This window comes from Crocodylus siamensis, chromosome 1 (genome assembly GCF_052110815.1).
Source record: "Crocodylus siamensis isolate JL-2025a chromosome 1, ASM5211081v1, whole genome shotgun sequence".
Classification (NCBI taxonomy): domain Eukaryota; kingdom Metazoa; phylum Chordata; order Crocodylia; family Crocodylidae; genus Crocodylus; species Crocodylus siamensis.
In genome coordinates, this window is record NC_143395.1 from 211,376,868 (window position 1) to 211,404,441 (window position 27,574).

Here is a 27,574-nt window from a genome sequence, read left to right on the forward strand (position 1 = left end):
CTCTTGTTTACTCCATGTGATGATCAAGGCATACAGTCAATTACAGTAACAGTTTTACAATCCATTAAAAATACATATAATGTTTAATAAAACACATTTGAGTATTACTGTGAAAGATGGTATTGGGGCTAATCTTGCCCAGAGTACTGGGAGTCTTCTAGGTTGGGCAAGTTCAGGAAGATGCAATATTATGGCTTTACAGCTATCATATATTTTCTGAAGGCAATTATAAAAAAAAAAAAATGCTGGTTTGTACAGTCATTTTCACCTCCATTTGTGCTAAACTTGCTGTCAGTTGTTTCAAGAAATAAAGAGGAATAATTTGTGGGAAAGTCAAATATAAATAATTTTTGTACTGGCTGCAGGTCTGGGAGCTTGTATAGAATACCCAGAAAAAATATTGGTCATTGAGACTCTTACTTTCTGAACTAGAAGACTGAATTCAGAACATGAGTTTGGAGAACACTGTATTATACTTACTCAGAAGCCCTTTTTCTCTCATCTCAGTTTGCTCTTTTTTGCAGAAACCTCTGCATAATTTTGTTTTGTGGTATTTTTCCCCCCCCTGGAGTATGCACTACTAGAAATGACAACAGGTGATCATAGGTAAAGCCCACATAACCTGTAGCTTAGATCCTGTGCCTGTACTTCCTCTGACAGGGTCTCTACATGGAACCATATGCAGCATACAAGTAATTCAATGGCACAAGTAAGCATCAATTAAGAAGCTGTTACAGTATTTTCCATTGTTTTTAATTCACTTATTTACTTTTTACATAGTAGGGATGAAAAACCATACGTTGAAGTTTTACTGTGTCCTATGGAAAATACAAAATGGTTGTACATCATTTGACAGTTGGAAATAAATTAGAATTTACAATGTGAAGTATAAGAAAATACTGTCAGTGAGCTCACTTATGGACTTAAACACATTTGTTTGAAATATCCAGTTACCTTTGGGTTTAAAAAATAGTGTTTGTTTATCCCAGCTTTATTTGTTTACTTTTTTTTTAAAGCACCTTGCTATAAAAAGCATCAATCCCCCAAATATTGGGCATGTCCTGTTACATGAAATACACAACTTCAGCCCCACCAAGTTGGTTTCTATTAAGCCCAACATTTTAAAGGTAAGAAAAACTAATTAAACAAAGCAGCCGGAACAGATTTTCATATTCACTCAATGGAGTTAAAACCAGGCTGGGATGTAAGTAGATCTTTTGTGTATTTGGGGCCACTATTAAAACCTGCAGTATCTTCTCTTAAGTGCATTTACTCAGAAACATTGTTTAAAAAGAAAATATACTTTCATGTTAGTGCTTAGTTTTGAGGACATGGCTGTATTGGGGTAAGTGATTAATGACTACAGGACTTCATGCAGGACACAGGCTAAAAGTCATCAATTAGTTTCTACATCAAGGCTATGATTCTGGTTATTGGAGTTAATTGGTAAATTCAAGATAAGCTGGTGTAACTGTTTTGGAGTGGATTATTGTATGGTAGGAGCATCACAAGGAATTATTGGTTTAATACAGTCAAACCTGAATTCTTCATAGGGTTAGGTTCCTTACCCATGGCCAAGTCGAGGGTTTGTGAAGTAGCTGGGGGTATGTGTGAATCTAGCAAACAGCTGCACTGAGCTGCTCCAGCTCTTTCCTGTGGTTTGTATGGGACTGCTGATGAGCTCCAGCTGTGAGGAGAAGCAGTGTCCTTTGAAGTAACAGCTGAAACAATCCGCTGAGCTGCAGCTTGGTGCCAAGAAAGCTAGTTGCAAACCACCCTGATATTAATCATCTGGGTTCTGCTGGACCCCCATTCCCTAGAGTGATGTAGCCTTAAAGTCCAATCCTACTAACCCTTTGCATTGAGTACTAACAAAGAAGGAATGATAATGTTCAGCTGCCTGTCTCAGATGAACTAATTCTGATGAAAGGGGCTTGCTTGACAGTCCTGGTGACTGCTGTCCTTTCTCCATGCAGCAGGAGAATTACTGGGAGCAGCAGCACAAACTTCATCTTATTGCCTTTGAGCAATGTATCATGACCCCCTTGCTAAGAAGAGACCATCTCTAGAACCAGGGACTAGGCTTTGGATTTCAGGGATTCTTCCTGTTCCTTTCTTCTCAGTGACAGAGTCTTTCCCTTTATTTAGAGTTTAGAAAACCACTCTTGTTGTGGAAAGTTCCATGTTGCCAGAATTTAAAAATTGCACCAGCTCCACAAATTACTAATCTAATAATTACAGATTTAGTGTGACCATTGAGACAAGTTCCAGTAGAGGCAGAGAGTGATCAGGAGAGAATGAGAGAAGCAAGCTGAAAGAACTGGTTTGTGTAGTACAGTGATTTTCCACCAGTGTGCTGTGGCACTTTGGGGTTCCTTGAAACGTTTTCAAGGGAGTTGAAGGTTGCCACTATTAGTCACACAAACATGATTCACAAAATAAACCCAGAGATTTCAAATAGGAATCCATAGTATTAAAAGCAATCTGTTCTTTGATTTTTTTTGCAAAGAGGATTGCTAGCTTATTGTTCTATAGTTGAAAAATAAGTGCTAAGAGCTGACATTTTCTGAGGGGCTGTTCAGCCTTAGAAGGTTGAGGATTGCTGTTCTAGTACAGCAGCCAAGAATTAGCCAGTGTTACAGGATGCCTGTTACAGTCACCAATAGTAGTTTTCTATTGATTTTCATATGAAAAAATAGAACGGTATCAGTAATATTTGAAATAAACCTTTCAAAGGAATTCGAGAATTATTGCAATGAAAAGCATCCTTCAAGAAATAAAATGATACTGTTGTATCTTAATACAGCTTTGTGTTGGCAGCATCACTTTGGAGGCAAGTAGCCAGCAGTTATTTTTATTGGTTTGTTCAGTGGCTGAGTGGAGACTCAAGTGTATGTACATATATATCAGGATATTAGGAGCATTCTGTCAAAGTACCAACTCTCAGTCAACTACTGTACCCACAGCATGATATCTGCTCCAGTAGGGAGCTTATAAACAATCAGAAATCTAGACACCATAATTCTAGTAAAGTGTGAGAAATTAATACAGCAGATTAAGAAGTCATATTGAAAGTCTTAATTCTTGCATCCATTTTTATAATATGGCTTTTGTATGCATACAAGTGTGGCTACATCACACCAGTTAACTAACCATTGTGGGAATTGACACTTTTTTCCATTAGTCTAAAAAATAATAATGCATACAACCCAAAGCTTGCCGCTTTATGCTCAGTTGGCACTATTAAATAGCAAATTTCACCATCCCTCCGCTCATTGTCTTATTTTACGTGATATTTAACATAAAATTACCCACACTGAAACACACTTCTGTAAGACCAACTTAAAAATAACACACAGTTACTCATCATTTTGGTTATAAAACATTCACCAATCTATTGTAAAATTGCAGTTTTTATTTGTATGAGGAGGGATGTCAGAACTGAACTTGAAGTGGGAACTTATTTGTAGCCTCATTTGTCACTTCATGGTACAGCCAAAAACTGCAATCATTTGTAAAAAAAAATAATAATAAAAAAAAATTCCTGGAGATCAGGATTTAGACTGGAAATGAGAGCACAGTCTGGGCCTGAGAGTATATTGATTATTGTTTTAGTGTGAATTTTGCTGTTTTTTACTGGCCTGTGAATGGTTAGCTTTTTTTATTTCATCCTTTGTGGAAGTATTAGCTGTTTCTCACACAGCTCTTTGGAAGTGATTGTTCCAGAGATTCACATTCTTCAAGGAGATGGTACACATAGGCATAGTAGAGAATATTTTACCTTTTCCCTCCATTTTGAAGGCAAGTTTTAGATACAGTTCTTACGATGTGTAGCTTTCCATTATTGCTATCATGGAGTGGCTTGTGGAGCTGCCCAGTAGGAGTTCTCATGGGTAACTTGGTTATGCTTGTAGACTTTGGTTTGGGAATCCGAGTAGGAATTGAACGCCGGAACATATCAGCAATCTTGAAATAAACCAAAGGAAAAAAGGAAGCAGTTAATGTGGGTGTCTTTAGAAAGGACAGAATTATTCCTCTGGCCTTCCTAAGCTAGCTTTTTTTTAAAGTTACAGCTAAGACAAAAAACAGCTTCTTTCTTAATTGTAAATGTAATAGGAGAAGAATGAGTTCATAGCTGGGTGTTGTTTTTGAGTTCATTGCAAACTTCTGTTCTGTAGATGGCAGCACAGTTTACCTAGTTCAAAAATAGCCTAAAAATGTGAATTTGTTTTTTGACATGGGTAATAACTGTGTTAATATTTTGCACTTGACTGGCTTATTACAGCTGGAAACAAAATGAGCCTTTGTAACTAAAGGCACTAAATAATGAATAGGAAGATAAATAAATAAAGAGTGTGAATATTAAAGATGGTCAAAAATATCACTGTGAATTATATCAGCCAAAAACAAAAGCCTGACCTACCTGCACTTTGTCTCTATCTCCAAAGTCACTTTACCATGGAAGAAAGAAGTGTAGATGATAACACTTTCTTCCACTGTTTTTATGAGCTTGCTTCAAATACTGAGTTCATAGTGTCCTGTCCTCTGGGAGCATATGGAACCCTATTACATCATATTACAAGACTAAAAATTAGGAAATGTTGGTCAGTTCCTTGCTGTCTTACTGTCTTGTGAATCAGGACAATTTGATGTCTGCCTCAGTTTTCCTGCTTGTAAAGCATAACAGTTATGCTAAGCTTCCTTTGCAAAGCATGCTAAGGTCTATAGATGAAAATAGCTATGGAAGTTGTTTGCTGTGAAAATATACATGTAACTATTATGGTTGTGGACATTGTTTTTAGTTAAAAAAAAAAAAAAAATATCCAGACAAGCTGGTGAGTTCACAGGAGAGAGACAAAATGCAGTAGCTGCCTAATGTTATTTAAAATTAATGATATTGGGTTTGAGAGGAATATAATGAAGTTCAGAAAAAGAAAACTTAAATTTAATTTTGGAAGATAAGTACCTTTTTTCACTGCTATTTGTTTTGGATAGCCTTCCAAGGGAAGTGCTGGAAATTCCATCACAGGAGGCATTTGTTAATTCTAGAAGCGGACAAAATGCTAAAAAGAGCATTGTAAGGAATAATTCTGGACTCATAAGTAAGGGAGCAGACTACTGGTTATCTCCATCTCTGTCAACTTTCCCAGGTTAGAGCTCCTTGGTATTGTCTTTTGAGTATAGGGCATTTAGTTTAAGCAAAATACACAGTAACATTCCTCTAATGCTCATCACATTGGTATAATTTTATAGTCTAGAGGGGAATCTTAAGAATAACTGCAATGAGAAATCGTCACCAGATGTTATTGCTGTTGACTTGAATTGCTGAGAAATAAACTCTTGTTGCTGGAGGTTTAACTCATTTTTTCCACTTGATATTATTTTGTTTTTTTAGTGATCTGAGTGCATTTGCAGTATTATCACTTATTACTGAAAAATGTATTGGAAAAATGTGACTTGTTGGTAGGTGGTGTGCAGTCACAGGTTCCCCCCCCCTCCCCCCCAACACCATTTTAAACAACTGATGGTATGGTATGTACACAGTTATACTGGAAATATAACTTCTGCATTTTTATAAGATGTATTTCGTGCCCTGTTTGCAAATACATTGTATTGCTGTCAGTGTTTCTGTGCTGGAATAACTGTATACAGAGTTGGTAGTGGTGCTACTTAATATGTTGTACATTTAAAGTTGTATAATATTTGTATGTACAAAAGGACTTAATGGCAGACTCTTCTTATAGTTTTCTCCCTCTTTCAGTACCTGGATAAGACTTTTCTGTCCCTGGTCTTTCAAGAGGAGAATTCTGAAACAGGGAGAGGGGAATGAGTAACTTTTTTTTACAAAAGACAGTTAACTTTTCCAAACTAACATCTGTATCCAGAAAAGTTCTTAAGCATATGCTTAATTTTTAATTGTCAGAGTCCTAGTAAAGTACTTTCATCACTTAAGCACATGCTTAAATTTCCTGGCTTGGGTAAAGAGAGATTTATCTTGATTTTTACAAATAGTAAGGGAAAGAATGTGAACTGTGGATAAGGGATTGGAAAGGACATTTGTGTTGCTTACCTCTGTGTATGTGGAGTTGAAATAATTTAGCATTTGCTCTGGCAAAACTGTGAACATTTGCAAAGCACTTAAATACCTCCTAGATGTTATGGTGTTATGGTCAAAGTCCTGTAGAATCTCATTAATTTCCTATCTGCTCTTCAGTGTACATAAGGCACTCTTTCAGCTGGTGACAAATCTATCAAAAACTATGGGGAGACTCGAATTTTCCAGACATCTGCTGAAAGAACAATGTAGCCAAACATAAAGGCCAGGGATAGAAGTTACACACAAACCAGTTTAAGTGATCAGAAACTAGTTTAAACTTGTAACAACAGAAGTTCAGTGTACATAAACCAGTTTCAAAATGGCTGCAACTGGTTTGAGATAAACCTGGTTGGATGTAGTATCAAACTTAACCGATTGAAGTCAAACCGGTTTATGGAACTTGTGTTCCAGACCCCTTCCTGGCTTAGGTTAAATCAGAGTCCTCCAGCATCCCAGCATGCTCTGCAGCCCTGGGGTGGGCCATCTGTTCCAGCCACGGAGGGTCTCTCCTTCCTAGCCAAAGTAATGGACCACTCATTACTGCTACTCACTCCACTCAGAGAGCTGGAGAAAGGAGTGGGGGTGGGAAACCCTGCTCTGGAGTGTTGCTGGGTCTGCCTGGCAAGGGAGCAGCACCCATTGTAAGGTGTCCCCAGCCCCTCAACCCCTCACTGGAGCAGGGGTGGGGCAGATCCCAGTAGCCTTAGGGGAAGTGGGGTTTACTCACCCCATTGCAGGGGCAGCAGCACACAAACTGATAGGCTCTGCATGCTTCTCATGTGCCCATGGCAACCAGATGCCAGATACGGCACCCTAAGCAGAGTCCCTCTGAGGAGCGGCCAGCTGGTCAGGGGGAGGGGGGATGTGACCTGACTTTGTGGGGGGTGTGGAAGGGATTGCTGAGGCTAGTTATGGAGCCCAAATCACCACTGCCGCCTACTGTGACAGCATAGCCTGGGGTGGGGCAGCCCCAGGGGGGCAGGAGTCACTGCCTGTCCCTCCCACCTCCAGCCCCATGTGGGGGCCACGGTTTGCAGGTGGGCTGTAGCATGGCTCCCTATGTCCCCCCCTTTCCCAGCAGTGGACCAAACTTACTGTGGCGGTTGGAGGTGAAGCACCTGTCACCTGTACACAGTGGTGCCGGGCACTCAGGGTGAGCTGCTGAAGGTCAGGGGCATGGGCAGCCACAGGGAGAGGCAATGGACTGCCCCAGCCCGGTCCAATCTGGCCCTGCAACCCAAGGGTGTAGGCAGTGACTGGCCAGAGCAGCAGCTCTGCAGAAAAGGGCCTGCAAGGTTACAATGGACAATAAGCTGAATATGAGCCAATAGTGTGCCCTTGTTGAAGGCTACTGGCACACTGGGTTGCATTAGTAGGAGCACTGCCAGCAGATCAAGGGAAGTGATTCTTCCCCTCTGTTCAGCACTGGTGAAGCTGCATCTGGAGTAATGTGTTCAGTTTGGCCCCCCACTACAGAAAGGATGTGGACAAATTGGAGAGAGTCCAACGGAGGGCAATGAAAATGGTGAAGGGGGTGGGGCACATGACTTCCAAGGAGAGGCTGAGGGAACTGGATTTATTTAGTCTAGAGAAGAGAAGACTGAGAGGGGATTTAACAGCCTTCAACTACCTGAGGAGTGATTCCAAAGAGGATGGAGCTAGTCTGTTCTCAGTGGCGGCAGATGACAGAACAAGCAGCAGTGGTCATAAGTTGCAGTCGGGGAAGTTTAGTCTGGATGTTAGGAAAAACTCTCTCACTAGAAGGGTAGTAAAACACTGGAACAGCTTATCCAGAGAGGTTGTGGACTCTCCATTCCTGGAGACTTTTAAGACCTAGCTAAACAAAGCTTTACCTGGGATGATCTAGTTGGGGATGGTCTTGTTTGAACAGGGGGTTGGACTAGATGACCTCCTGAGGTCCCTTCCAACCCTAATTTTCTATGATTGTGTGATCCTAAGGAAGGCCATTTGCAAACATCTGGAAGAGGAAAGGCCAATCGCAAGCACATAGCATTGATTTATGAAAAACAAATTGTGTCAAATCTCTTCCTCTGACAAAGTAACTAGTTGGGTGGTTGAATATCTGGACTTCAGCAAGGCTTTTGACAATGTCTACAGGGCCTTCCTTCACATAAACAAATTGGAGAAATGTGGGCTGGATAAAACTACTACAAGGTGGATAGATAACTGGCTCAATAACTGCAAGCAAAGGGTAATTATTCATGGGGCCATGCAGTATGGCAGGAGGTTTTGAGCAGAGTCTCACAGGGATTGGTTCTGGGCCCAGTAGTGTTCAGCGAGGAATCATAGATTTATGTTTATTAGCAATTTGGGTGCTGGCATAGAAAGCTCCTTAAGCAAGTTTGCAGATGACATGAAATGGGATAAGACTGTGAATACGTTCATAGAATCATAGAAGCAATGAGTTGGATGGGACCTAGACAGATCATCGAGTCAGACCCCCTGCCATGGGCAGGAATGAGCATTGGGGGTGGCAGGGGTCATAAGACCCCAGCCAGGTGCCTGTCCAGTCTCCTCTTGAAGATTTCCAGGGAAGGTGAGATCACCATCTCTCTGGGAAGCCTATTCCAGGCTCTGGCCACCCTTACAGTGAAGTAGTTCTTCCTAATATCTAACCTAAACCTATCCTCCCTCAGCTTGTGGCCATTGTTCCTAGTGACTCCAAGGGGGGCCCTGGTGAACAGACTTTCCCCGAGTCCCTGCTGGTGGCCCCTGATAAGGTTGTAGGCAGCCACAAAATCCCCCCTCAGTCTTCTCTTGCGGAGACTGAAGAGATTCAGGTCCCTCAGCCTCTTCTCATAGGGCTGGCCATGGAGGCCCCCAACCATATGAGTGGCCTCCTCTGGACCCTCTCCAGGTTCTCCACGTCCCTCTTGAAGTGCGGCGCCCAGAACTGGACACAGTACTCCAGCTGCGGCTTGACCAGCGCGGGATAGAGGGGGAGCAAGACCCCTCTGGACCTGTTAGTGATGCCCCTGGTGATGCATGACAGGGTGTGGTTGGCTCTGCCTATTGCTTCATCGCATTGGCGACCCATATTCATCCTGGAGTCAATCATGACTCCAAGATCTCTCTCTGCCTCTGTGCTGCCGAGAGGGTCAGCCCCTAACCTATAACCATAATGCTGGTTCCCTCTCCCCAGGTGCAGCACCCTGCACTTGTCCTTGTTAAACTGCATCCTGTTCAGATCTGCCCACTTCTCTAACCTATCCAGGTCTGCCTGGATGCAGTCCCTGCCTGCTGGTGTATTCACTTTACCCCACAGCTTGGTGTCATCAGCGAACTTGAACAGGGTGCTCTCCACACCCTCGTCCAGGTAGCTAATGAAGATGCTGAACAGCACTGGCCCAAGGACCAAGCCCTGGGGGACTCCGCTGCCCACACCCTCCCAGGTCGACATCGACCCGCCCACCATCACCCTCTGGGTGCGCCCCTGGAGCCAGTTTGCCACCCACGTGACTGTGCATTCGTCAGTGCCGCAGTCCCTCAGCTTGCCCACCAGAATTGGGTGGGACACTGTGTCGAAGGCCTTCTGGAAGTCCAAGAAGGTGACATCGACTTTCTCCTTCACATCTAAGCTCTTTGTTACCTGGTCATAGAAAGAGACCAGGTTAGTCAGGCAGGATCGGCCTGGCACAAACCCGTGTTGGTTACCCCTCAACATCACTTCCTCTGCAGGGCTCTCACAAATGTGGCCCTTGATAATTTTTTCAAAGACCTTCCCCAGGATAGAAGTGAGGCTGACTGGCCTGTAGTTGCCAGGCTCTTCCTTCCTCCCTTTCTTGAAAATAGGGACCACATTGGCCCTTTTCCAGTCCTCAGGGACTTGGCCTGAGCACCAGGAGTCCTCAAATAGCCATGCCAATGGCTCCACAATGACACCTGCCAATTCCCTCAGCACCCGCGGATGAAGGTCATCCAAGCCGGCTGACTTGGATGCATCTACACCCTCCGGGTAATCCTTAACTAGGTCTGAACTAACAGTCAGGGGATTCGCATCCTTCCTGGGCCTCTACACTATTGCCCAAGAGCACCCCATTGTCAGCAGACAGGAACACGGAGGCAAAGAACTTGTTAAAGAGTTCTGCCTTCTCTCACATGTCTGTCACCCAGCTGCCCTGGCCCACCCCGCCCCGCCCCATAGAGGTCCAGTGTTACCCTGAGACGACTTCTTGCTACCTATATATTTGAAGCAGGACTTTTTTTGTCCTTACTCCCAGAAGCTAATCTAAGCTCCAGTACTGCTTTAGCCTCCCTTACCAAATTCCTACAAGCTCGGGTCAGGGAGGTATACTCCTCCTTTGTCCCTGCCCCCTGCTTCCACCTCCAGTATGCTTTTTTCTTTGCCCTCAGGCCAGCCTGGATATCCACGCTCAGCCATGAAGGTTTCTTGGACCCTTTTCCCGCCTTCCTGTGCAATGGAATTGCATCCTGCTGCCCCCCAAGGATAGCCTCTTTGACAAAGGACCACCTTTCCTGGACCCCCATACTAGCTACACCCTGGGCTCCAAGTGCCTCCCTGACTACTGCCCCGAGTACATCAAAGTTGTCTTTCCTAAAGTCAAGCATTTGTACTGTGCTAGTTACCCTCCCCACCTTTCTCTGATTAGCAAACTGGATCATTTCATGATCACTGTCCCCTAGCCTCCCTTGTACTAGCACATCCCCCACCAGGTCATCCCCAGAGGCTAACGCCAGATCCAGTATGGCATTTTCCCTAGTGGGGACAAGCACCTCCTGCACGAGGTGCAGGTCCTGTACGCAAGTCAGGAACCTTCGTGAGTGGCTAGACCTGGCCGACTGCTCCTCCCAGTTGATGTCAGGGTAACTCATATCACCCATGACTACAACATCCTTTGCACGCACCGCCTCCCCAGGCTGAGCTGAAAATTTCAGATCCAGCTACTTCTCCTGATGTGGTGTCCTGTAGTAAACCCCTACCACCAGGTCCCTCTCATCCCACATGCTGGAGGATGTGAGTATAATTCAGAAAGATCTTGACAGGTTGGGAAGTTGACCTAGAGCTAACAGGTTGGAGTTCAGTGTGGAAAAATGCAAGTTACTGCACCTCAAGAAAAATGATCAAAAAACACAAATACAAAATGGGTGACAGTTGGCTGGGTAGCAGCACTATGGAGACGGATCTGGGAATCTTGGTAAATCACAGAGTCAGTATGAGTCTGCAGCATGATGCATTCACAAAAAAGGTGAATGCAGTTTTGACAATGCAAGACGTTGAAGGTGATAGTGCCTCAGCACTGGTTAGGCCTCATCTGGAGTACAGTATGCAGTTTTGAGTTCCACATTTAAACAAGGATAAAGAACTTAGAGAGGGTCCAGAGGTGGGCAACAAAGTTGATAAAGGACCTGGAAAACAGGTCATATGACATGGCTGGAGGTCAGGCATATTCAGATGGCAGAAAAGGCACTTAATATGGGACATGATACCAGCCTTCAAGTACTTGAAGGGGTCCCATAAAGAAGAGGGAAAACACATTTTCTTTTTTTGCTGCAGAAACAAGAATGCAGACCAATGGCCCAAAGTTGCAGCAAAGTAAGTTTAAATTGGACATCCAGAAAAACTTCTTTACTGTTAAAATAGTGAGGCATTGGAATGGATATCTAGGGAAGCTGTTGACTCTCCATCACTGGAGCTGTTCAAGAAGAGGTTGAACAGCCAGTGGTTGGGGATAATTTAGGCATAGCTCTGCGTAAGTTCTACTGTGCACATTTTCTATGCTTCTGAGCTTTGCTGGTTGTCCCTGCCTTCCCTTTCTGCTACATAGTTTCATAGTTTCTAGGGTCAGAAGGGACCTGAGTAGATCATCTAGTCCGACCCCCTGCCATGGCAGGGAAGAGTACTGGGGTCAAACGACCCCAGCAAGGTGTTCATCCAGCCTCCTCTTAAACACCCCAGGAGCCTGCACCACTTCTCTTGGAAGTTGGTTCCAGATCCTAGCCGCCTTGACCGTGAAGCAGCAGCTCCTGATATCTAGCCTAAATCTACCCTCTGCCAGCTTGTGACCGTTATTCCTGGTCACTCCTGGCGGTGCTCAGGGGAACAGGGACTCCCCCAGTGCCTGCTGGTCCCCCCTGACTAGTTTATAACAGGCCACTAGATCCCCCCTCTCAGCCTTCTCTTTTGGAGGCTGAACAGGTTCAGGTCCCGTAGTCTGTCCTCACAGGGCCTGCCCTGCTGCTCCCTGATCATGCGAGTGGCCCTCCTCTGGACCCTCTCCATGCTGTCCACATCCCTCTTGAAGTGCGGTGCCCAGAACTGGACGTGTGTCAGAGTATTCTTAAACTCTCTCAGAGGCATTGACTGTTGGCTACAGCCAAGGCTAGCAACTTTGACTAGGGTGTCCCAGTGCTCCTGTTGGGACCAAAGCCAGAAGTTTCTGGTTACAGAGTATTACCTCTCTGCTCAGACCAATCACTGTATTTGGGGTCATGAAGGAATTGTACCCCATGGTCAGATTGGTATAGACTGTGGAGGGTTTTTCTTTCCTCTGTGGGCGGGGGGGGGTGGTGGTGGTGGTGAGTGGCATGGTCCTCTACCCAGGATTTCTTGAGCCTATATTAACATTTCATAAAAGTTGGTCATTGGCTGCAATGATTCCCCTGTTTTATCTGTGGCAAGCTAGGGTGTTAGGTCCATGTTGTGTCAAGGTTGATGGTTCTGAGTTCCATTTTGGTAGTTTTATGTAGAGTTTAGATTATATAGGAGGGTTTGGACAGGGAAGATTGTGCCTCTGGCTGGAGGTTCCTTCCAGCCCTACTTCTATGTGATTCTATGATTGTGTCCTTGGCTGCATTGTAGGGTATGGGTAATGGTATGTTTAGGTGGTGTTTTGGGTCCCTTTTTGGGAAAATCTCAATGTTTAGAAAGTAGCCATATGGTGGTTTTTGTGCCTTCAGCAAGATAACTGCTCTTAAGTGAATGAAGTGAAGTCAGTGAGGTCATTGATAATGGTCTTTCTGCAAATGCACACCCACTCTCCTTTGCCCACAGTGTCCTTCTCTACTGTAATTCTTTTCTGAGAAGATGAAGAGTTTGCTCACCTTTTCAGTCTCCTTTCTGACAACCTGTAAGAACTATTCCTGAGGTGGTAGAGCTCCCTGCTCTGTGGATTCCTTACTGCAGCTACTTGTCTGCCTGACTTCCTTTTTCTGCACCCTGTTCTGAGTGATGAGATTATGTAGGCTCATTCGTCCTTCAAGTACCAATTGATTTGCCTCCCATAATCAGGAGACTGCTTGTGGGTTGTTTTTTTTTTAATCACGGTTCTCATTACTGCTGTCTATAGAGCCATAGAAACTAGACAATTCCCAGATGCCACCTAAGTGAGACTTAATCCATTTCCAAAAATGCCCGTTACATATTATGTTTAGATTGGATAATTCAGGGGAAATGAAGCCATGCTTATATTTAGATTTTAAATAGAGTCATAATTTGCTATGTGTAATGAAAGCAGAGAGACCATTTATAAATTTGGCACATAACACTACTTCAGCTGTTTTGATTTCAGTTATAGAATCATAAAAGTTGGGCTGGAAGAGACCTTAAGAGGTTAGTCCAGCACCCTGCCTGAGGCAGGATCACCCCTGTCCAAACCATTCTGTATAAAATCATTGTCTAACCTCCTAGCCAAACCACAGTCAACCCTGACACAACACAAAACATAAGAACCTAATCTGCCACAGGTAAAGCAGGGGGACCACAGTGGCCAATGTCCTACTGCTGTAAAGATTAAAAATATGTACTCCATGGATCCAAGGAAGAGGGCCATGCCCACTGCTATAGAGGAAGGCTGTAATGGGGTCTGTTAGCCTAGCTCCCCCTAGGCACAAATCAACCCTTTAACCCACTCCTATAATTTGGTCCCAGTGACACAGTCTCTCTCTGGGCTCAGCAGTACAGGCCATAATGCCCATGGTTCTTCTGTTCCACAGGGCTCAGATGAAACTAAGTAATTCAAAATAATCCAGCCTTTACCTTGGTCCCAGCTACACAGTCCCTCTCTGGGTCCAGCAACATAAGTTTCAAAGCCCTAGTTGAATCTGCACCACAGAGCTCAGCGGAAAACATAAAACAATCCAGAATGAACACCCATGGGCACTGGTTAGTTCTCACTCTAAAATCTTCGTTTGAGGAATCCTCACTCTCCACACGACCATCACATACCTCTCCAGGTCCTCCTTCCCTCACTTCTTCTTCCTGCCTCTATTTTTGGTCAGCCAGTTCGCTTCCCTTCATTATTGTGGATTGCTTGAGCCAACTGAGGCCCCTTAGGTGCAGCCTGTTATAAAGGCAAACCCCCCACAGTCTGTACCAGTCTGACCATGGGGTAAAATTCCTTCCTGACCCCAAATATAGCTATTGGTCTGACCCTGAGCAGAGGGGCCATCTAGCCAGGAACCTCCAGCTTTGGTTGCAGCAGGACCATTGATTGGCACACTCCAGTCAGCATCCCCAGCCTTAGCTGTAGCCAACACCCAGTGCCTCTGAGGAAGGCTTAAAACCCTCCCTAGGCATCTACTCCACTGCCTCACTATTCTAAAAGTAAAGAAGATTTTCCTGATGTCCAAACTAAACTTACTTTACTGCAACTTCAGGCCACTGGTCCATGCCCTACTGTGTGCAGCAAGAGAGAAAAGGTGTTTCCCTTCTTTATGGCAGCCCTTCAGTATCCCTTCTTAAGTGTTGTGACGGGCAGTCCAGTGGCTGATCACTATATTGGCCTGCTCCTCTGCCTAGGGCAGTCCACTGTATCTCACCTGCCATGACTTGTAATAAACAATATACAGGAGGCTACCCATTTAATGCCCTGATGCCTAGGGTGTTACACATGGCTCTCACCTTCCCTATACCGTGTCCCAAGCCTTGCATATGGCTTTCATATTGCAGCGCTTCACACCGTGACCTGTGCTCCAGGGTTTCACCCAGGACTCTCACTCCCCCTTGGAGCTTGCCATCACTGTGCAACCACACTATGTTCCAAGCTACCCACTACAACTCCCCCAGCTCCTGTACAGAGCTGAAGTTCTTAACTTATGACCCACACTCAGCCTCACAATGTTTGAGGGCTTACTGGGGTCTTCCTCTGACCCAAAACTCAGCCTTGCCTTATCTGAGGACTCACTGGGGTCCAACTCTTCCATTCCTTTGCTGGGGCTACTCCTTCCCCTTGCTCACTGAGGTAGCAATTTACTCCCCATCACTGGGGGTCACTCCCTGAATTACTCTAGTGCAGCCTTTCAGGTTGCCCCCTGCAATCCTGCTCTGTACCCACTACTGTGTAGCCCTTCAGGCCTCCTTTGCAGGCCTACTCTACGCAGCCCATTTTCTTGCTGCACTCCCTCACTGAGGCCAACACTCGGCCCCTTTGCTGGGGCCTCAGGGTCTTGCACCTCATGGCCTCAGGTGTCCAAAGACATGCCTGGCCCCAGTACCTGCTCTACCACCCACTAAGTTGTTGGTGGCTGGGGTTATAAGGTGCCCCAACCTGCCTTTTACTGGGGAGGCAACTGGCCTGGCATTTCTGGGGAGCTAGCCCACCACAGGCAGTCCCACCAGGCCATCCTTCCTCAGCAGGGTGTAATTTTCAGTTGTACCTAGGACCAGGAGGCTCCTGCCTTTACATCCCAGGATGTTCTGAACAGCCACTCAGCAGGGTGGTGTTCTCCCAACTGCCAGCAGGAGACTGCTAGCTCAGCGCTGAGGGTCTGAGTTAATATGGAGACTGCTTATCCCCCTCTTCCAACCATACAACCCTCTTGAGGCCATGTGACTGCCTCATCAGGGCTGGCCTATACCTGGTGGCTGCCCTGCTGCCAGCTCAACACTCTTAAAGCTGGACATGCCTCTTTCCTTCAATCTAGCCTCATATGATTTGCCTTCCTAACCCTTTTTATCTTTGTTGCTCACCTCTGGACCCTCTTGAACTTCTCCATGTTCTTTTTAAAATGTGTAGCCCAAAATTGCACACAGTACTTCAGATGAAGCCTAACCAGTGCTGAGTGGAGAGGCACTGTCACCTCTTGGGCCTTGTACCTAATGATCCCAAAACTGCATTCGCTTTTTGTACACCTACACCAAATTACAGACTCACACTGGGTCCATGATCTACCAAGACTCTCAGATCCTTCTCTGTAGTGCTGCTATCTGGCCAGCTGTATTGGTATTTCAGTGTGTATTTTGTATTTGTGTGTTTAATTATTCCTCCTGAGGTTTATCACCTTGCATACAGTATTTGGTGAGGTTATGGTTTTGTCCATTAACGTCAGCAGTTATAGAAATGAATGCTTTAAACTGATTGTTAGAGTCTGGGGAGCAGTGCAAATGCAGTTTGATAATAGGCTTCAATTTTCTGTGTTTTAAATCCTGTTTCAGAATAGGTGCCCGTTACCTGAAAAACGAATTGGAAGGGAAACATTTTATGTGAGAATTCCTTTGCAAGACTGGACCAGTGGCACATCTAGCCCAGTGTCCTCTTTCTGATGGTGGACAACATGACATGCACCGGGGAAGGTTTAGGGAACCCCACAAGGGACAAGTATGGAATAACATGCATGGGGATGGCGGTAGAGGAGAATGTTCTTTCTTAATGTCAGGCAGTCAATGCTTGGCTTTACTTCCCTTGTACAGTTTGCATTTTATTGTTCTCATTCCTTTGGTAAGGAGTATCAATGCTAACATATCCTTTTAAATCAGGCCTTCATGTACTTTAATATATTGGAAAATGTGTCTTCTCTTGTAACTCATAAGCATTCATTCCTTCTCTCCGTTCTTCCATGTATACTTCTAGGCCATAAGGAGATTTAAAAAGTAGTTCTAGCTATTTGTTTGAACTCTTCAAAGACTCATCTCTTTAGCCCTAAATCTCCAATATGATTTTTCTGGGGAATACAGCAGATCATGTATTTGTGTGTTTTCTGTTTCAGGGCTCTATAGACATTCCTTTTTTTTATTTTAAGGGACAGAAGTGAGCATGCATTGTTCATGGTTAGGTTGCCTTATTTATGTTTCAGTATCCATTGTGAACTGCATCTGGAAAAGATAATGTTAAATCAGGATCTTTCAGCACTTGAAAAAATGAGCTCTGAACACTAGAGGGAGCCATCTCTCAATTTTTGTTTAAATAGGATGCTCATTATAGCCTTGTAATGCAAAAATCCAAAGTTCTTTACATGTATATATACATTTTGGTAGACTTCAGTTTGTTCTCAGATCATTGAGTGTGATTGCATGTGGGCCAGGTTTAGAAAAGACAAACGTGAGGTTGCCAAGAAGAAATGTGGCAAATGCTTTTAAGGCTGTGTTAAAACATTTCTTCCTGTGCTTTCTGAGTTCATTGAAAGCTCTGTCAGCTACCCTTATTCAGGTGAGAGTTAATTATAAATGAGGTTGGCAATATCAGGCTGGAAACAGCATTCTCTTTAAAGTTTTAAAGAGTAGGTTTTTGGCTGAATAGTTCTTCTCTCCAACCTCCCTAACTGTCCGAGGGCCCTCTAGTTCCCTCTGCTTGTTTCACTGAGCCCATCTTGTTTTCATTCTGAATTCAAAGTCAGACTGAAGGTTTTTCAGTTGCTCTGTTGTTTCATGATTCATGACTATTTTCTATAAAAGCACTGTAGTATTCTGTAACAGTCATCCTAAACACTATTCTTTGGCAGTATTTTGGGTGACAGTGGCAGTATTTGGTCCTTGCATAGTTGCTGGGTTACAATTGTTTAACTCTTAGTTTCAGGTTAGCTAATATCCTCTTTATCTTTGCAAATGCAATTCAACTTTCTAAAGCCAAGAATGTCCAACTTTGGTGTGTAAAGTTGGCCATCTAGATCTGTGTTTCAGGTGAACAAAGTGATCTGACTTATGAGTTACCAGGCACCAGTAACTTCTCTTTGAAGTTTTCAAACTGAGGGCACTCACTACGTTTGAAAAAGGCGGCCTCTTGTTTAGATCCGAGTTAATGCAGCAACTCTTCTAGCATCCAAGTGGAAAATTTTGACAAGAAGGCTTGGAGCTTATTGATGAGGTCTGTGCAAGTCGGTAGAATTTTGGGTTGTCACACAGTGTCTGGAATATAAGTTGGTATACCCTAGTTTTTCTTTTAGTTTCTTCCAAATAGAAAAAAAAACAACGCCTGATAGTTTGTTAAATGTTTTCTATAGTGTTTTGAAGCCAAATATTTTGAAATTGCTAAATCATGAAAATACAAATATTGCTGGTAGGTAGAGAAACAGAAATATGGCTTTTCGATCTTAGCTGTTTGCTTTTTAGCTTTTCACTCCATTAGAATTATGTTAGAGAAGTGAAAGCATCCCAACTAACTTTTAAATGTATTTGTCCCTTTGCATGACTAAATAAAACGTGAAAACTAGTGATATCTTGTAGTATTTTAGAGATTACATTGCTCATTATATTGATTCATAATATGTGGACAGAGAACAGCTCCTCATTTAATTTACAATATTTCACTGCTTCATTTCACCTGTTTTTCAAAATGTTAGGCATAGTTATAAGATAATAGAGAAACTGAGCCAAGTTATAGCCGAGATATACATTTTAAGTATAAGAAAGCTTTTAGTCAAAGACCTAAGGACAGAAGGTAGGGAGAAATGTAGTCTCAGAGAAAAAAGGAAGTTTTTCAAGTAAGAGGAGGAAATCTGATGGGACAGAAGTGTTTGCAGGAACTGCTGAGAAGGTTGTACAAACAGTTGAGGAGAGAGCAGCATGTGTGAATGCAAAGCATTTGGTGGGAAAGTGGCTCATCTGAGGTAGCTAGAGCCTGTCCATGGAGTGTTTTCAGATGTTCTCGACTGAGTTCTGAAATTAACTCCAGTAGTGTTCAGTAACTTCTCTTGAGTCCGTTTTTACTAGTTCATATAAGAAAAACGGTTTTTTGTTTCACAATACTACTTCTGAAGAGGCGTATGTAAAGACCTAACAAATTCTCAATTATGTGATTTTTGTGGACAGTGTGAAATAGGGTGGGCTCCGTGAAAAATGGCAGGCTCACTGCAAAAAAAACGCAACAAAACTGGGAAGTGGGCAGGAAGCCCTGTCTTTGAACATGCCAGGGAGTGGGGAAGAAGGGGGTGTGGGGAGGGCTGCCTGCAACAGCAGGTGGGGAGGCTGCAGGCAGTTTGCACCAAGGTCCTGGACCAGTTGTGGCAGGCAGCCAGCAGTCTGCACTGCGGTCCACAGAGCCTGGCCTGGCTCATTGCATGTGTGCATCCACCACCAGCAAGGCATCAGCCAGGTATAATTGTGTATAAGCAAAAACCAGTCTAGAGTGCAGACAACCAAATTATGCTGAGTTAATGAGAAAGTAGAAATCTATGACAAATCTAATATATTCATGTATATATTTTATTGTTCAGTATGTGGAGGCTAAACCACTGTTATTTAGAAATTTGTTCCATTCTGGGTCGACTGTCCCAGTCTGCCAAGAGTAGATTTAGCCATGTGCTCTGGTTAAAGGATATGTTCATGGACACTGGCTATTGTGTTTGAAAAAATTAAAAGCATTTTTTTTTTTTTAAGAAATTGGTTTGAGGATCGTTTGGAAACCTGTCATCTTGCAGTGGTTTATGATCCACTTACAAACACACAAAACATTTGAGAATCTAGATTTGCCATTACTTTGCTTTCTGCTCATGTTTACAGTATGAGGCCCCTGTTGCTTTACCACTATGGCTGCTGCTTCTTTTGGTGTGGACACAGCTCTGTTGGAAGAAGAGTTTTTTTCTGTTGCTAGAGGTATTCCAGTTTCTCTAAGTAGCTGAAGTTGCATCTATGTGGGAACTTTTGCTGGCAGAGCTTTGTTGGCTATTAGGTGGTCTTTTCAAAACTGTAGCAAGCATAGGCTTGTCAGCAGAACATTGCAAAGAAGAAATCTCTCTGAGCCTGTTTTTGCATTTGTAAGATGGGGTTAATTATTTATTTCTATTACGTTTTATTTATATGTATGTTTTCAATTGGAAGTGACATAGGAAAGTAGTAATAACCGTTTCAAACAAGATATGACTACTTCTGAAAAAATATACAGTACTATTTCAGAAACTCTTTGAGAATATTTTAAAATTCTAAGAGTGCCATTAAAAAAAGGCAGATTGATTTTGAATTTTATGCCAGACTTTAGGAAAAAAAGGTTTTTTTGTGTATTCAGCCCTGCGTGACAAATTTTAGACTGGAGCACATTTTTATGGTTCAGTTTTAAACTTCTCAAAAGCTGGTGCTCAGCAATGTGCCCTTGTTGCAAAGAAGGCTAACAGCATACTGGGCTGCATTGGTAGAAGTGTTGCCTGCCAGCTGGTTAAGGAAAGTGATTATTCCCCTCTATTTAGCACTGGTGAGGCCACATCTGGAGTACTGTGTTCAGTTCTGGAGAAAGGCAACAAAAATGTTTTGGGGGCTCGAGGCACATGACTTCTGAGGAGAGGCTGAAGGAACTTGGCTTATTTAGTCTAGAGAAGAGAAGACTGAGAGGGGATTTAATTGCAGTCTTCAACTACCTGAAGGGGGTTTGAAAGAGGATGGAGCTAGATAGTTCTCAGTGGTGTCAAATGACAGAACAAGGAGCATCTGTGTGAAGTTGCAGCAAGGGAACTTTCGTTTAGACATTAGGAAGAATTTTCTTACTAGGAGGGTAGTAAAACACTGGAATAGGTTACCTAGAGAGGTGGTGGAAGTTCCATCCTTGGAATTTTTTAAGACTTGGCTAGACAAAGCTTTGGCTGGGATGATCTAGTTAGGGATTGTCTAGTCTTGAACAGGGGGTTGGACTAGATGACCTCCTGAGGTCCCTTCCAACCCTAATTTTCTATGATTCTGCAATTCTAAGCTCCAACCATTCCTTAGCTATACAATGTGAATGACCCACTATTATCATATTAAAAAGCATTATGGGCGTTGAGCCAGTTGGTTCACTGAACCAGCCTTGCATTGTAATTTTGCATTGAGTGGATGGTTTCTGCTGTGGAGAAAAGTACTGGTATTCTGCCATTTTTAATGATTAGAATAACTTCTGTTCTAAACTTGGAGGAGGAGAGGTAAGAAAATGCTAAATTTTAATAACTTTTTACTCATTTTGCTTTACAATACATAAGATGCTCTGAGGGCATTTCTGTTTCATGAAATGTTTTGTAATGGGTCTAGCGTAGTGCTATTGATTTCACAAACAAACTATTCAGAAGACAAATCTATATTGCAAGTAGAACAGATTTCTTCACACGGCATTTTTTTAAGCAATGGTGTCAACTACATGAGTGTGGCATGGAACCTTCTATCTATTGTACCTTCTATCAAGTTTTATACCACGATATCTGAGCACTGATTAGGAAGAGGCAAGTTCTAATACACTTCTTTGATAATGGTGAACTGAGGAACAAAAAATCAAGCAGAGCTGAGGGAGCCAGCTACCTTGAGTGCCTTTCAAGAGCCTTAGCAAAAACTTTTTATGTCTTTCTTTTTTTAGGGTGAGCACTAAGAAGTCATATTTTTTTAGGGCTGTGTGAAGCTTTGGGCGGTGATTCAGTTTGGAGGAGATTTGGCCCAATTCGGTGGTCGAATCTTTGAATCTGAATTGAATCGGGGGACCAATTTAAAGGTCCTAATTGATTCAATGCTCTCCAGAACTTCGGAAAATATAATTTAAGTGTGAAATGTTTTAACATGGACAAAACCCTACAGTAGGGGTTGGCAACCCCAGGCATGCATGCTGAGTATGGCATGCAAGACCATTTTGCTTGCCATGTGATTGCTCGCTTTGATTCGGACAGTCCCTGGTGGCTGCAGCAGGAAGATGCAGCTGGATTCTGAGCTGATAAGTACTAGGGGCGGAGGGGGAGTCCTGGGGAAAGGAGGAGGTGACCACGGGGGACCATACCAGCCCCCTGACCTCTGCTTGCTCCCCTAGTCACCCCATGGCTGCTCCAATCCACCCCAGCTCCTGGTGCTTTAAAGAAAAGCACTGGTTCTCACTGGGTGCTGCTGGGTCCCCCTCCCTCTCCCCCCCTTGCTCCCCCAACCCCCCACGGGTGCCCTGCCTGGGCCAGCTCCAGATGTTTAAGGAAGAAAAAAGGGAGAAAAGCCCTGGGACTAAATCTGTTTGGCTGTCCCTTGCATAAGATGCTTGGCAGCAGTGATGATTCTATACAGATTATGGTCAGTTGAGGATTGTTGTGATAACTTTTTTTTAAAGCATTTTTCCTAGGCCCAAGTGGGATCTAGACATGAGAAGCTCTGCTAAAATTGTGGCGCCTCTAGACTTGGACACTAGCAGAACTGTAGCTGCCCCGGAAACTTTACTGGGAAAAAACTGGAGGCATCTAAGGTCTTGCTGCCACACAAGAGGTTACAGGTGAGTTTGGTAGATCACACTTATAGATTTAGCCACGTACATTCAGCCTGAAGTGCTTTGTGGATCTAAGCCCAAGCGAATGCATTTTTGCCTTTCAAAGGAAACACTGGCAAGATAGCTTTTAAAGAATGTTCACACTTGGTGTGAATCATTTGGTTACTTGTTGTTTTGTGCTCCTGATTTACCCACAGCATGTTAGACTATTAAAATATTCATGCATTTTCTGCACTAGGACAACACTGACTGTTAACTGTAGGGCAGGGATAGGCAATGTTTTTTGGCCGGAGTGTCGAAAAGCACCACAATGCCCACCTTGGAAGGTGCCGAAGTGCTGGCATGCCAGAAAAACGAAATGTGGGCAGGCAGTACATGGCAGGATGCCCTGCTTGTGCCCCTTGCCCCCCACCCAAAGCCCCTGCCCCCCCAGCCTGGGTTCTGTGACTGTCAGTAGCTGCCTGCAGGGAGCAGCCTGGGCTCCCGGGTGGCAGCATCTACCCAGAGCCGGGAGGCTGCAAACAGCTGTGCTGGGCTCCAAGCCCAGGCATCATCTCTGTACCAGGCTGTGCTGCTCTGCTGTCAGCTCTGAGGTGTACTTGCAGTTGCCACCAGCATGGAGCTGAAGCTGGAGCTCTGGAGCCCAGTGCAGCTGTTTGCAGCCTCCTGGCTGCAGTCAGCCCCTGCTCTGGGTAACTGCTGCTAGCTGGGAGCCCAGGCTGCTCCCACCAGGCAGCTGAGATGCTGCAAGTCATGCTGGGAGCAGCCCAGGCTCCATCACTGGCAGCAGCTACTCAGAACGAGGGCTGGCCGTGGCATGCTGAGCAAAATGGTCTTGCATGCCATACTTGACACACATGCCAAGGGGTTGCCGACCCCTACTGTAGGATTTTGTCCATGTTAAAACATTTCACACTTAAATTATATTTTGAAGATCTTCCTTTTTCTTGGACCGCTTACCTTTTATGATGCTTGATTTTAGTTTTAAAAATGTTTCTTCATGCCTACCCATACTGTGTGGAAACCTTAAGATCCTCTTTTGTTTCTTAGTAACATAATGTTTTGGTAGCCATTGCTTAAGCCTGGAGAGTTAGCAGCTGTAAGCTTTTGTTTTGCCTCAGTATCTGTTTCCTAGGGACAAAGTCATCTTGCATATGGTTTCTCCATGCCCCAGCCCTATAGCATCAACTTAATTTTAAATCAGAACATGCTGTTGTACTATCGTGTTTCCAGTTACTTTTCTGTTCAGGAAAGGATGGTTTTTCAGGCCTTAGGAAAAATAAATGGAGAACTCTTATATCTCTCATAACAGCTTTATTCTCCCTGTGTACTGTATTGCCTACTCATCTTGGCCTATGGAGGATTAGTTAGTTGCCTGTTCCTTTTACTTTTCATTAATTCAGCTCCTTATTTGGCTTCTTAAAGGGTGTTTTTGGAAAAGGCACTGCCATTCATTCAGTGAATGAGCATTTAGTTTTTAAAGCTGTTTGAATGCTGCCTCCTTCCTAAATGACTGGGGAAAGGTTTTCAAATCTCAGTGCCCAAAGTTAGGCTCCTGGTTCCATATTTGTGCACCTCAGTAAAATTGACTTTTGAAGAAGCTGCACACTCAAAAGTTCATATTGCTTTCACTTCCGTTCCTTTTACCTCCTATCTTGAAAATCCAGGGTACTTCTCATGGAAACCAGGATTTTAATGCCTATGGGGGGACAGTCCAGTTAGGTGCCAAAAAGGTGTGCTTTAAAGAGTAGGAATGCTTAGCGTGTAGATGTTTTCCTTTCTTTCACTAATCAACTTTCCTTCTTTATGTTCTGAGGATCTGACTCTACATCCAGCAGAAGCAGGGATTAGTTCAGTAATATGTGCAGAAAAGGGCTTGCTGAGTGGTCTGAGAGGTGAAGGGCTCATATCAACATCTGACAGGCTTTTTGATGGTGGTATTTGAGGTCTAGAAGTGTTCAGTTGAATAGCAGAGTAGTTTTCAACCTCAATAGACTCAAGTCACCCCTGCATTACTTTTGTGAATTGAGTGGAACCCAGTTTCAAAAACTAATTCCTGTATTAGTGTGTACCTCCTTGCAGAGGGCTTGGGCATTAGGGATAGGGGATCATTCAGGACATGCCCACACCTTTGCTTATTTGCTTAGCTTATCTGCTTATCTCTTCATACCTTACACCACTCTGCTTGAGAATCACTAGAGTTCCAAGTACTAAAAAAAATGCTAGGTATTAGGATATTTGTGAACCTGACCTACCTATAGCGGTATATAAGTAGTCAAGGTCATAAATATATCTTGTGACCCTGACATTTATATACATATATCTTATTAGGAGAGGTCAAAGGCATTATTTGAATTTGTTTCTTAGCAAAGACAACATCTGATTGTTTTCCCTTTTAGATTTTACCACACTTTGCTAATTTTCTTGAAGTTGCTGGCTTTTTCTTTCTTAAACGTGAGCTGTAAATTAAAACAGAGGAGCTTGTCCTTTTTGTACTATTTTTTGTTTCCTTATAATGTATAAGGATAGCTTCAGTCGTGTGGTATGCATGTGTGTGGGTTTTTTTTGTTTAACATTCCAAATATCAGATACTATTTTTTTTGGTGGAGAACTGTAGTAAGATCTCTTGAAGTCCTGAATTGTGAGATGTTAGGTATGCTGCAGTTTTCTTGTTGTCTCCCAAGCTGAAACAGAGTAAGACAAGATACTTTTTTTTTTCCCATTTCAAGAATGAGAGGACCCTGCTCTCTGATTGCATGGAGGGAGAACAGCACATGAGGTTTCAATTTAATGGAATGTCCTACCTTCAAAAATCTTGCTGGAGCCATCCAGCAAAAAAATCTGAATTTTCTGTTCTAATTCAGCAGAATGAAATATTTTACAATCTCTTAGATGCTCTTCATACAGAATGAAACACAGTAAAAGGCTTTAACTGTGTCTAGCCCCCCTCCCACACTTTATAAACCTTTACCTAACAAAGTGGAAAAAAGTTTAATGTACTGTATCTTAATCTAATTTTTTGTTCCAGCTCCTTAGCAATAGCACAGCTAAGAGTAGAAAAAGAAGGTAAGGGAATTTGGAAGCAGATGGGACAGTGACAATAGCAGGAAACCTGTTATAGTACGAGGAGAGTCAGCAAATCTATCCACTCCATTGTTGCTTCAGAGAATGTTCCATATCTTGTAGCACTAGAATGGGGTAAATTTAGTTTAATGGATTATTCACGGTGATTATTCACCATTTTAATATCTTCACTCAATTTGATTAACTGCTTTAAAACAAATCCATTTTCTTCAGCACTTTTGACACTATGTGCCTCAATAGACGGTGTGGATTTGATTTAAATAATGATGGTCAGGAAGCCTTGATTTAATCATTGTTTTCTCCAAAATTGCATTTTTGTTGTTTGATATCCTTTATTCATTTAACTTCTTGAAACTTTTTTGCATTTTTAGAGAAAGGTGAGGGTTTAACTGTCTCTACACAATCTTGCAGAGACACTATAGGGCTAATGGGTAGGTAAATCAGGTCTGTTATCTCTCATCGTCATATGCTGCTGTTAGGAAGGATGTTATCTCTGGAGACAATAAACTCTCCCTGTGCCTGAAGATGAGCATTGGTGCCTGAAAGTTTGCAGAGAAGAATTTTTCCAACTATTTAGTTGGTCTAATAAAGATATTACCTCTGCTGAAAGAACGTTGTCTGCCTATGATCCGTGGAGACACAAATCCACAGTTTGAGAATTGAAAATAAGTATCACAGAGATGTTTAATGAGATCTTCTAGACTGAGCACTGAGACCCATTGGGTAGAATGGTTTTCTTTAATCTTTACTCATCTATAAAGAAGCCTCTGGGATCCCTGTAAGATTGGGCTCCTGGTATAGTCTGTTGTGACCGATTTATACAACTTCTAAAAAAAAGGTTACATGAATATACTGTCTCAAGTTAGTATATAATTAGAAGTTATAAACCCTATTCCATGATGATATCTTTGAGCTTTAATATATTTTCAGTTAAAACTATCTTTATATAAGTTTATTTTTAAAGCATTGTAACACAATTAAATAAAAAAACCTGATTTTTTTTAAGTGTTGTTTTTTATCCTCCCTGTCCATAGATGTTCTGTTTGATGTGTTCCAAATGCCCTTGAAGCACTCCAAACAGCAAGTGTAGCACGGTAGTGTGGCTGAAGTTCTTCAGATCCTCAAAAAATGAACAACATCTTTGAAGTACTTTTTTGAGGTACTTCCCAAAATATTATGTACCCTCCAGTGGATCATAATAGGATGTGTCTGTGTCCTCCAGTAGCCCACAGTGTTGTGTTCCCCCTCCCTCATGAGTGGGGAGAGCAGGGCAGACAGCACCTGAGCACTTCCTTGTGCACTCAGCTGTCCTTAGGAGACTTCACAGATAGAAAGTCATGTAAAGAATTCTTTTCTCTGTCACCCCTGCTGGAGAGCACTGCCACTGCTTCTTGTTGCAGCAATTTTGAAATGCTCTGGTGGGGGGGAGGTTACAGGTGAGGAGGTGACATATCTACATGGCATTGAAGTGCTCCAAATTGGAAGTGCTCTGAATTGGGGCAGAATTTGGAGTGCTTCAGGTGCATGTATTTCTGTTGCCTGAGTCTGATTCATGTAGTCTTCAGTTTTCCTCTCAGAGGCACACTCTCCTGAGATGTGCATTGGCTTTGTGCCATTAAATATTTGGTAGAAATACCCTACCTCTGGAGTGGGCAAAATATGGCCCGTGGGCTGGATCTGGCCATCAAATAATTCTGTCCAGCCCACAGCTGTTCCTCTGATGGAGAACTGCAGCTGACCTGTGGCTGCCCTGGCTTTCGGTGCCTCTTGGCCTTTTCTCTTCCCTTTGCCATAGCTGGATGTAGCAGCTGCTCCAGTGGCAAGGCAGCCACTCCCTGCCCTGCCCCAGCCACCAGTATATACTCCAAAGCAGGGGGTACTGAGCTCCTGGCCAAGCTTCTGCCCAGTGAGGCTGTCTGCGTGCAGCTCCAACCCTACAGCCATTCACAGACCAGACAGCTCAGTCCCTGGCAAGAGTCGAAGCTCAGATATGGTTCTCCCTGCTGGTGGG

At 43.4% G+C, this 27,574-nt stretch overlaps 2 protein-coding genes across 7 annotated transcripts in view; one reads left to right on the plus strand and one right to left on the minus strand.

The window, feature by feature from the left end:
• CMSS1 (cms1 ribosomal small subunit homolog) overlaps positions 1 to 27,574 on the plus strand; it is a 383,380-nt gene that overhangs the window by 2,645 nt on the left and 353,161 nt on the right. The window lies entirely within an intron of this gene.
• The window catches only part of FILIP1L (filamin A interacting protein 1 like), a 324,599-nt gene continuing 297,155 nt past the window's right edge, over positions 131 to 27,574 (minus strand). For 3 of the 5 annotated variants that reach the window (XM_090055823.1, XM_090055814.1, XM_090055796.1), the window contains one exon: positions 131 to 3,966. In XM_090055823.1, coding sequence (XP_089911949.1) covers positions 3,778 to 3,966 — 189 coding nt within the window. In that variant the 3' untranslated portion in view covers positions 131 to 3,777. The remainder of the gene's footprint in view (positions 3,967 to 27,574) is intronic. The other 2 variants (XM_090055832.1, XM_090055805.1) reach the window with 2 other exon arrangements.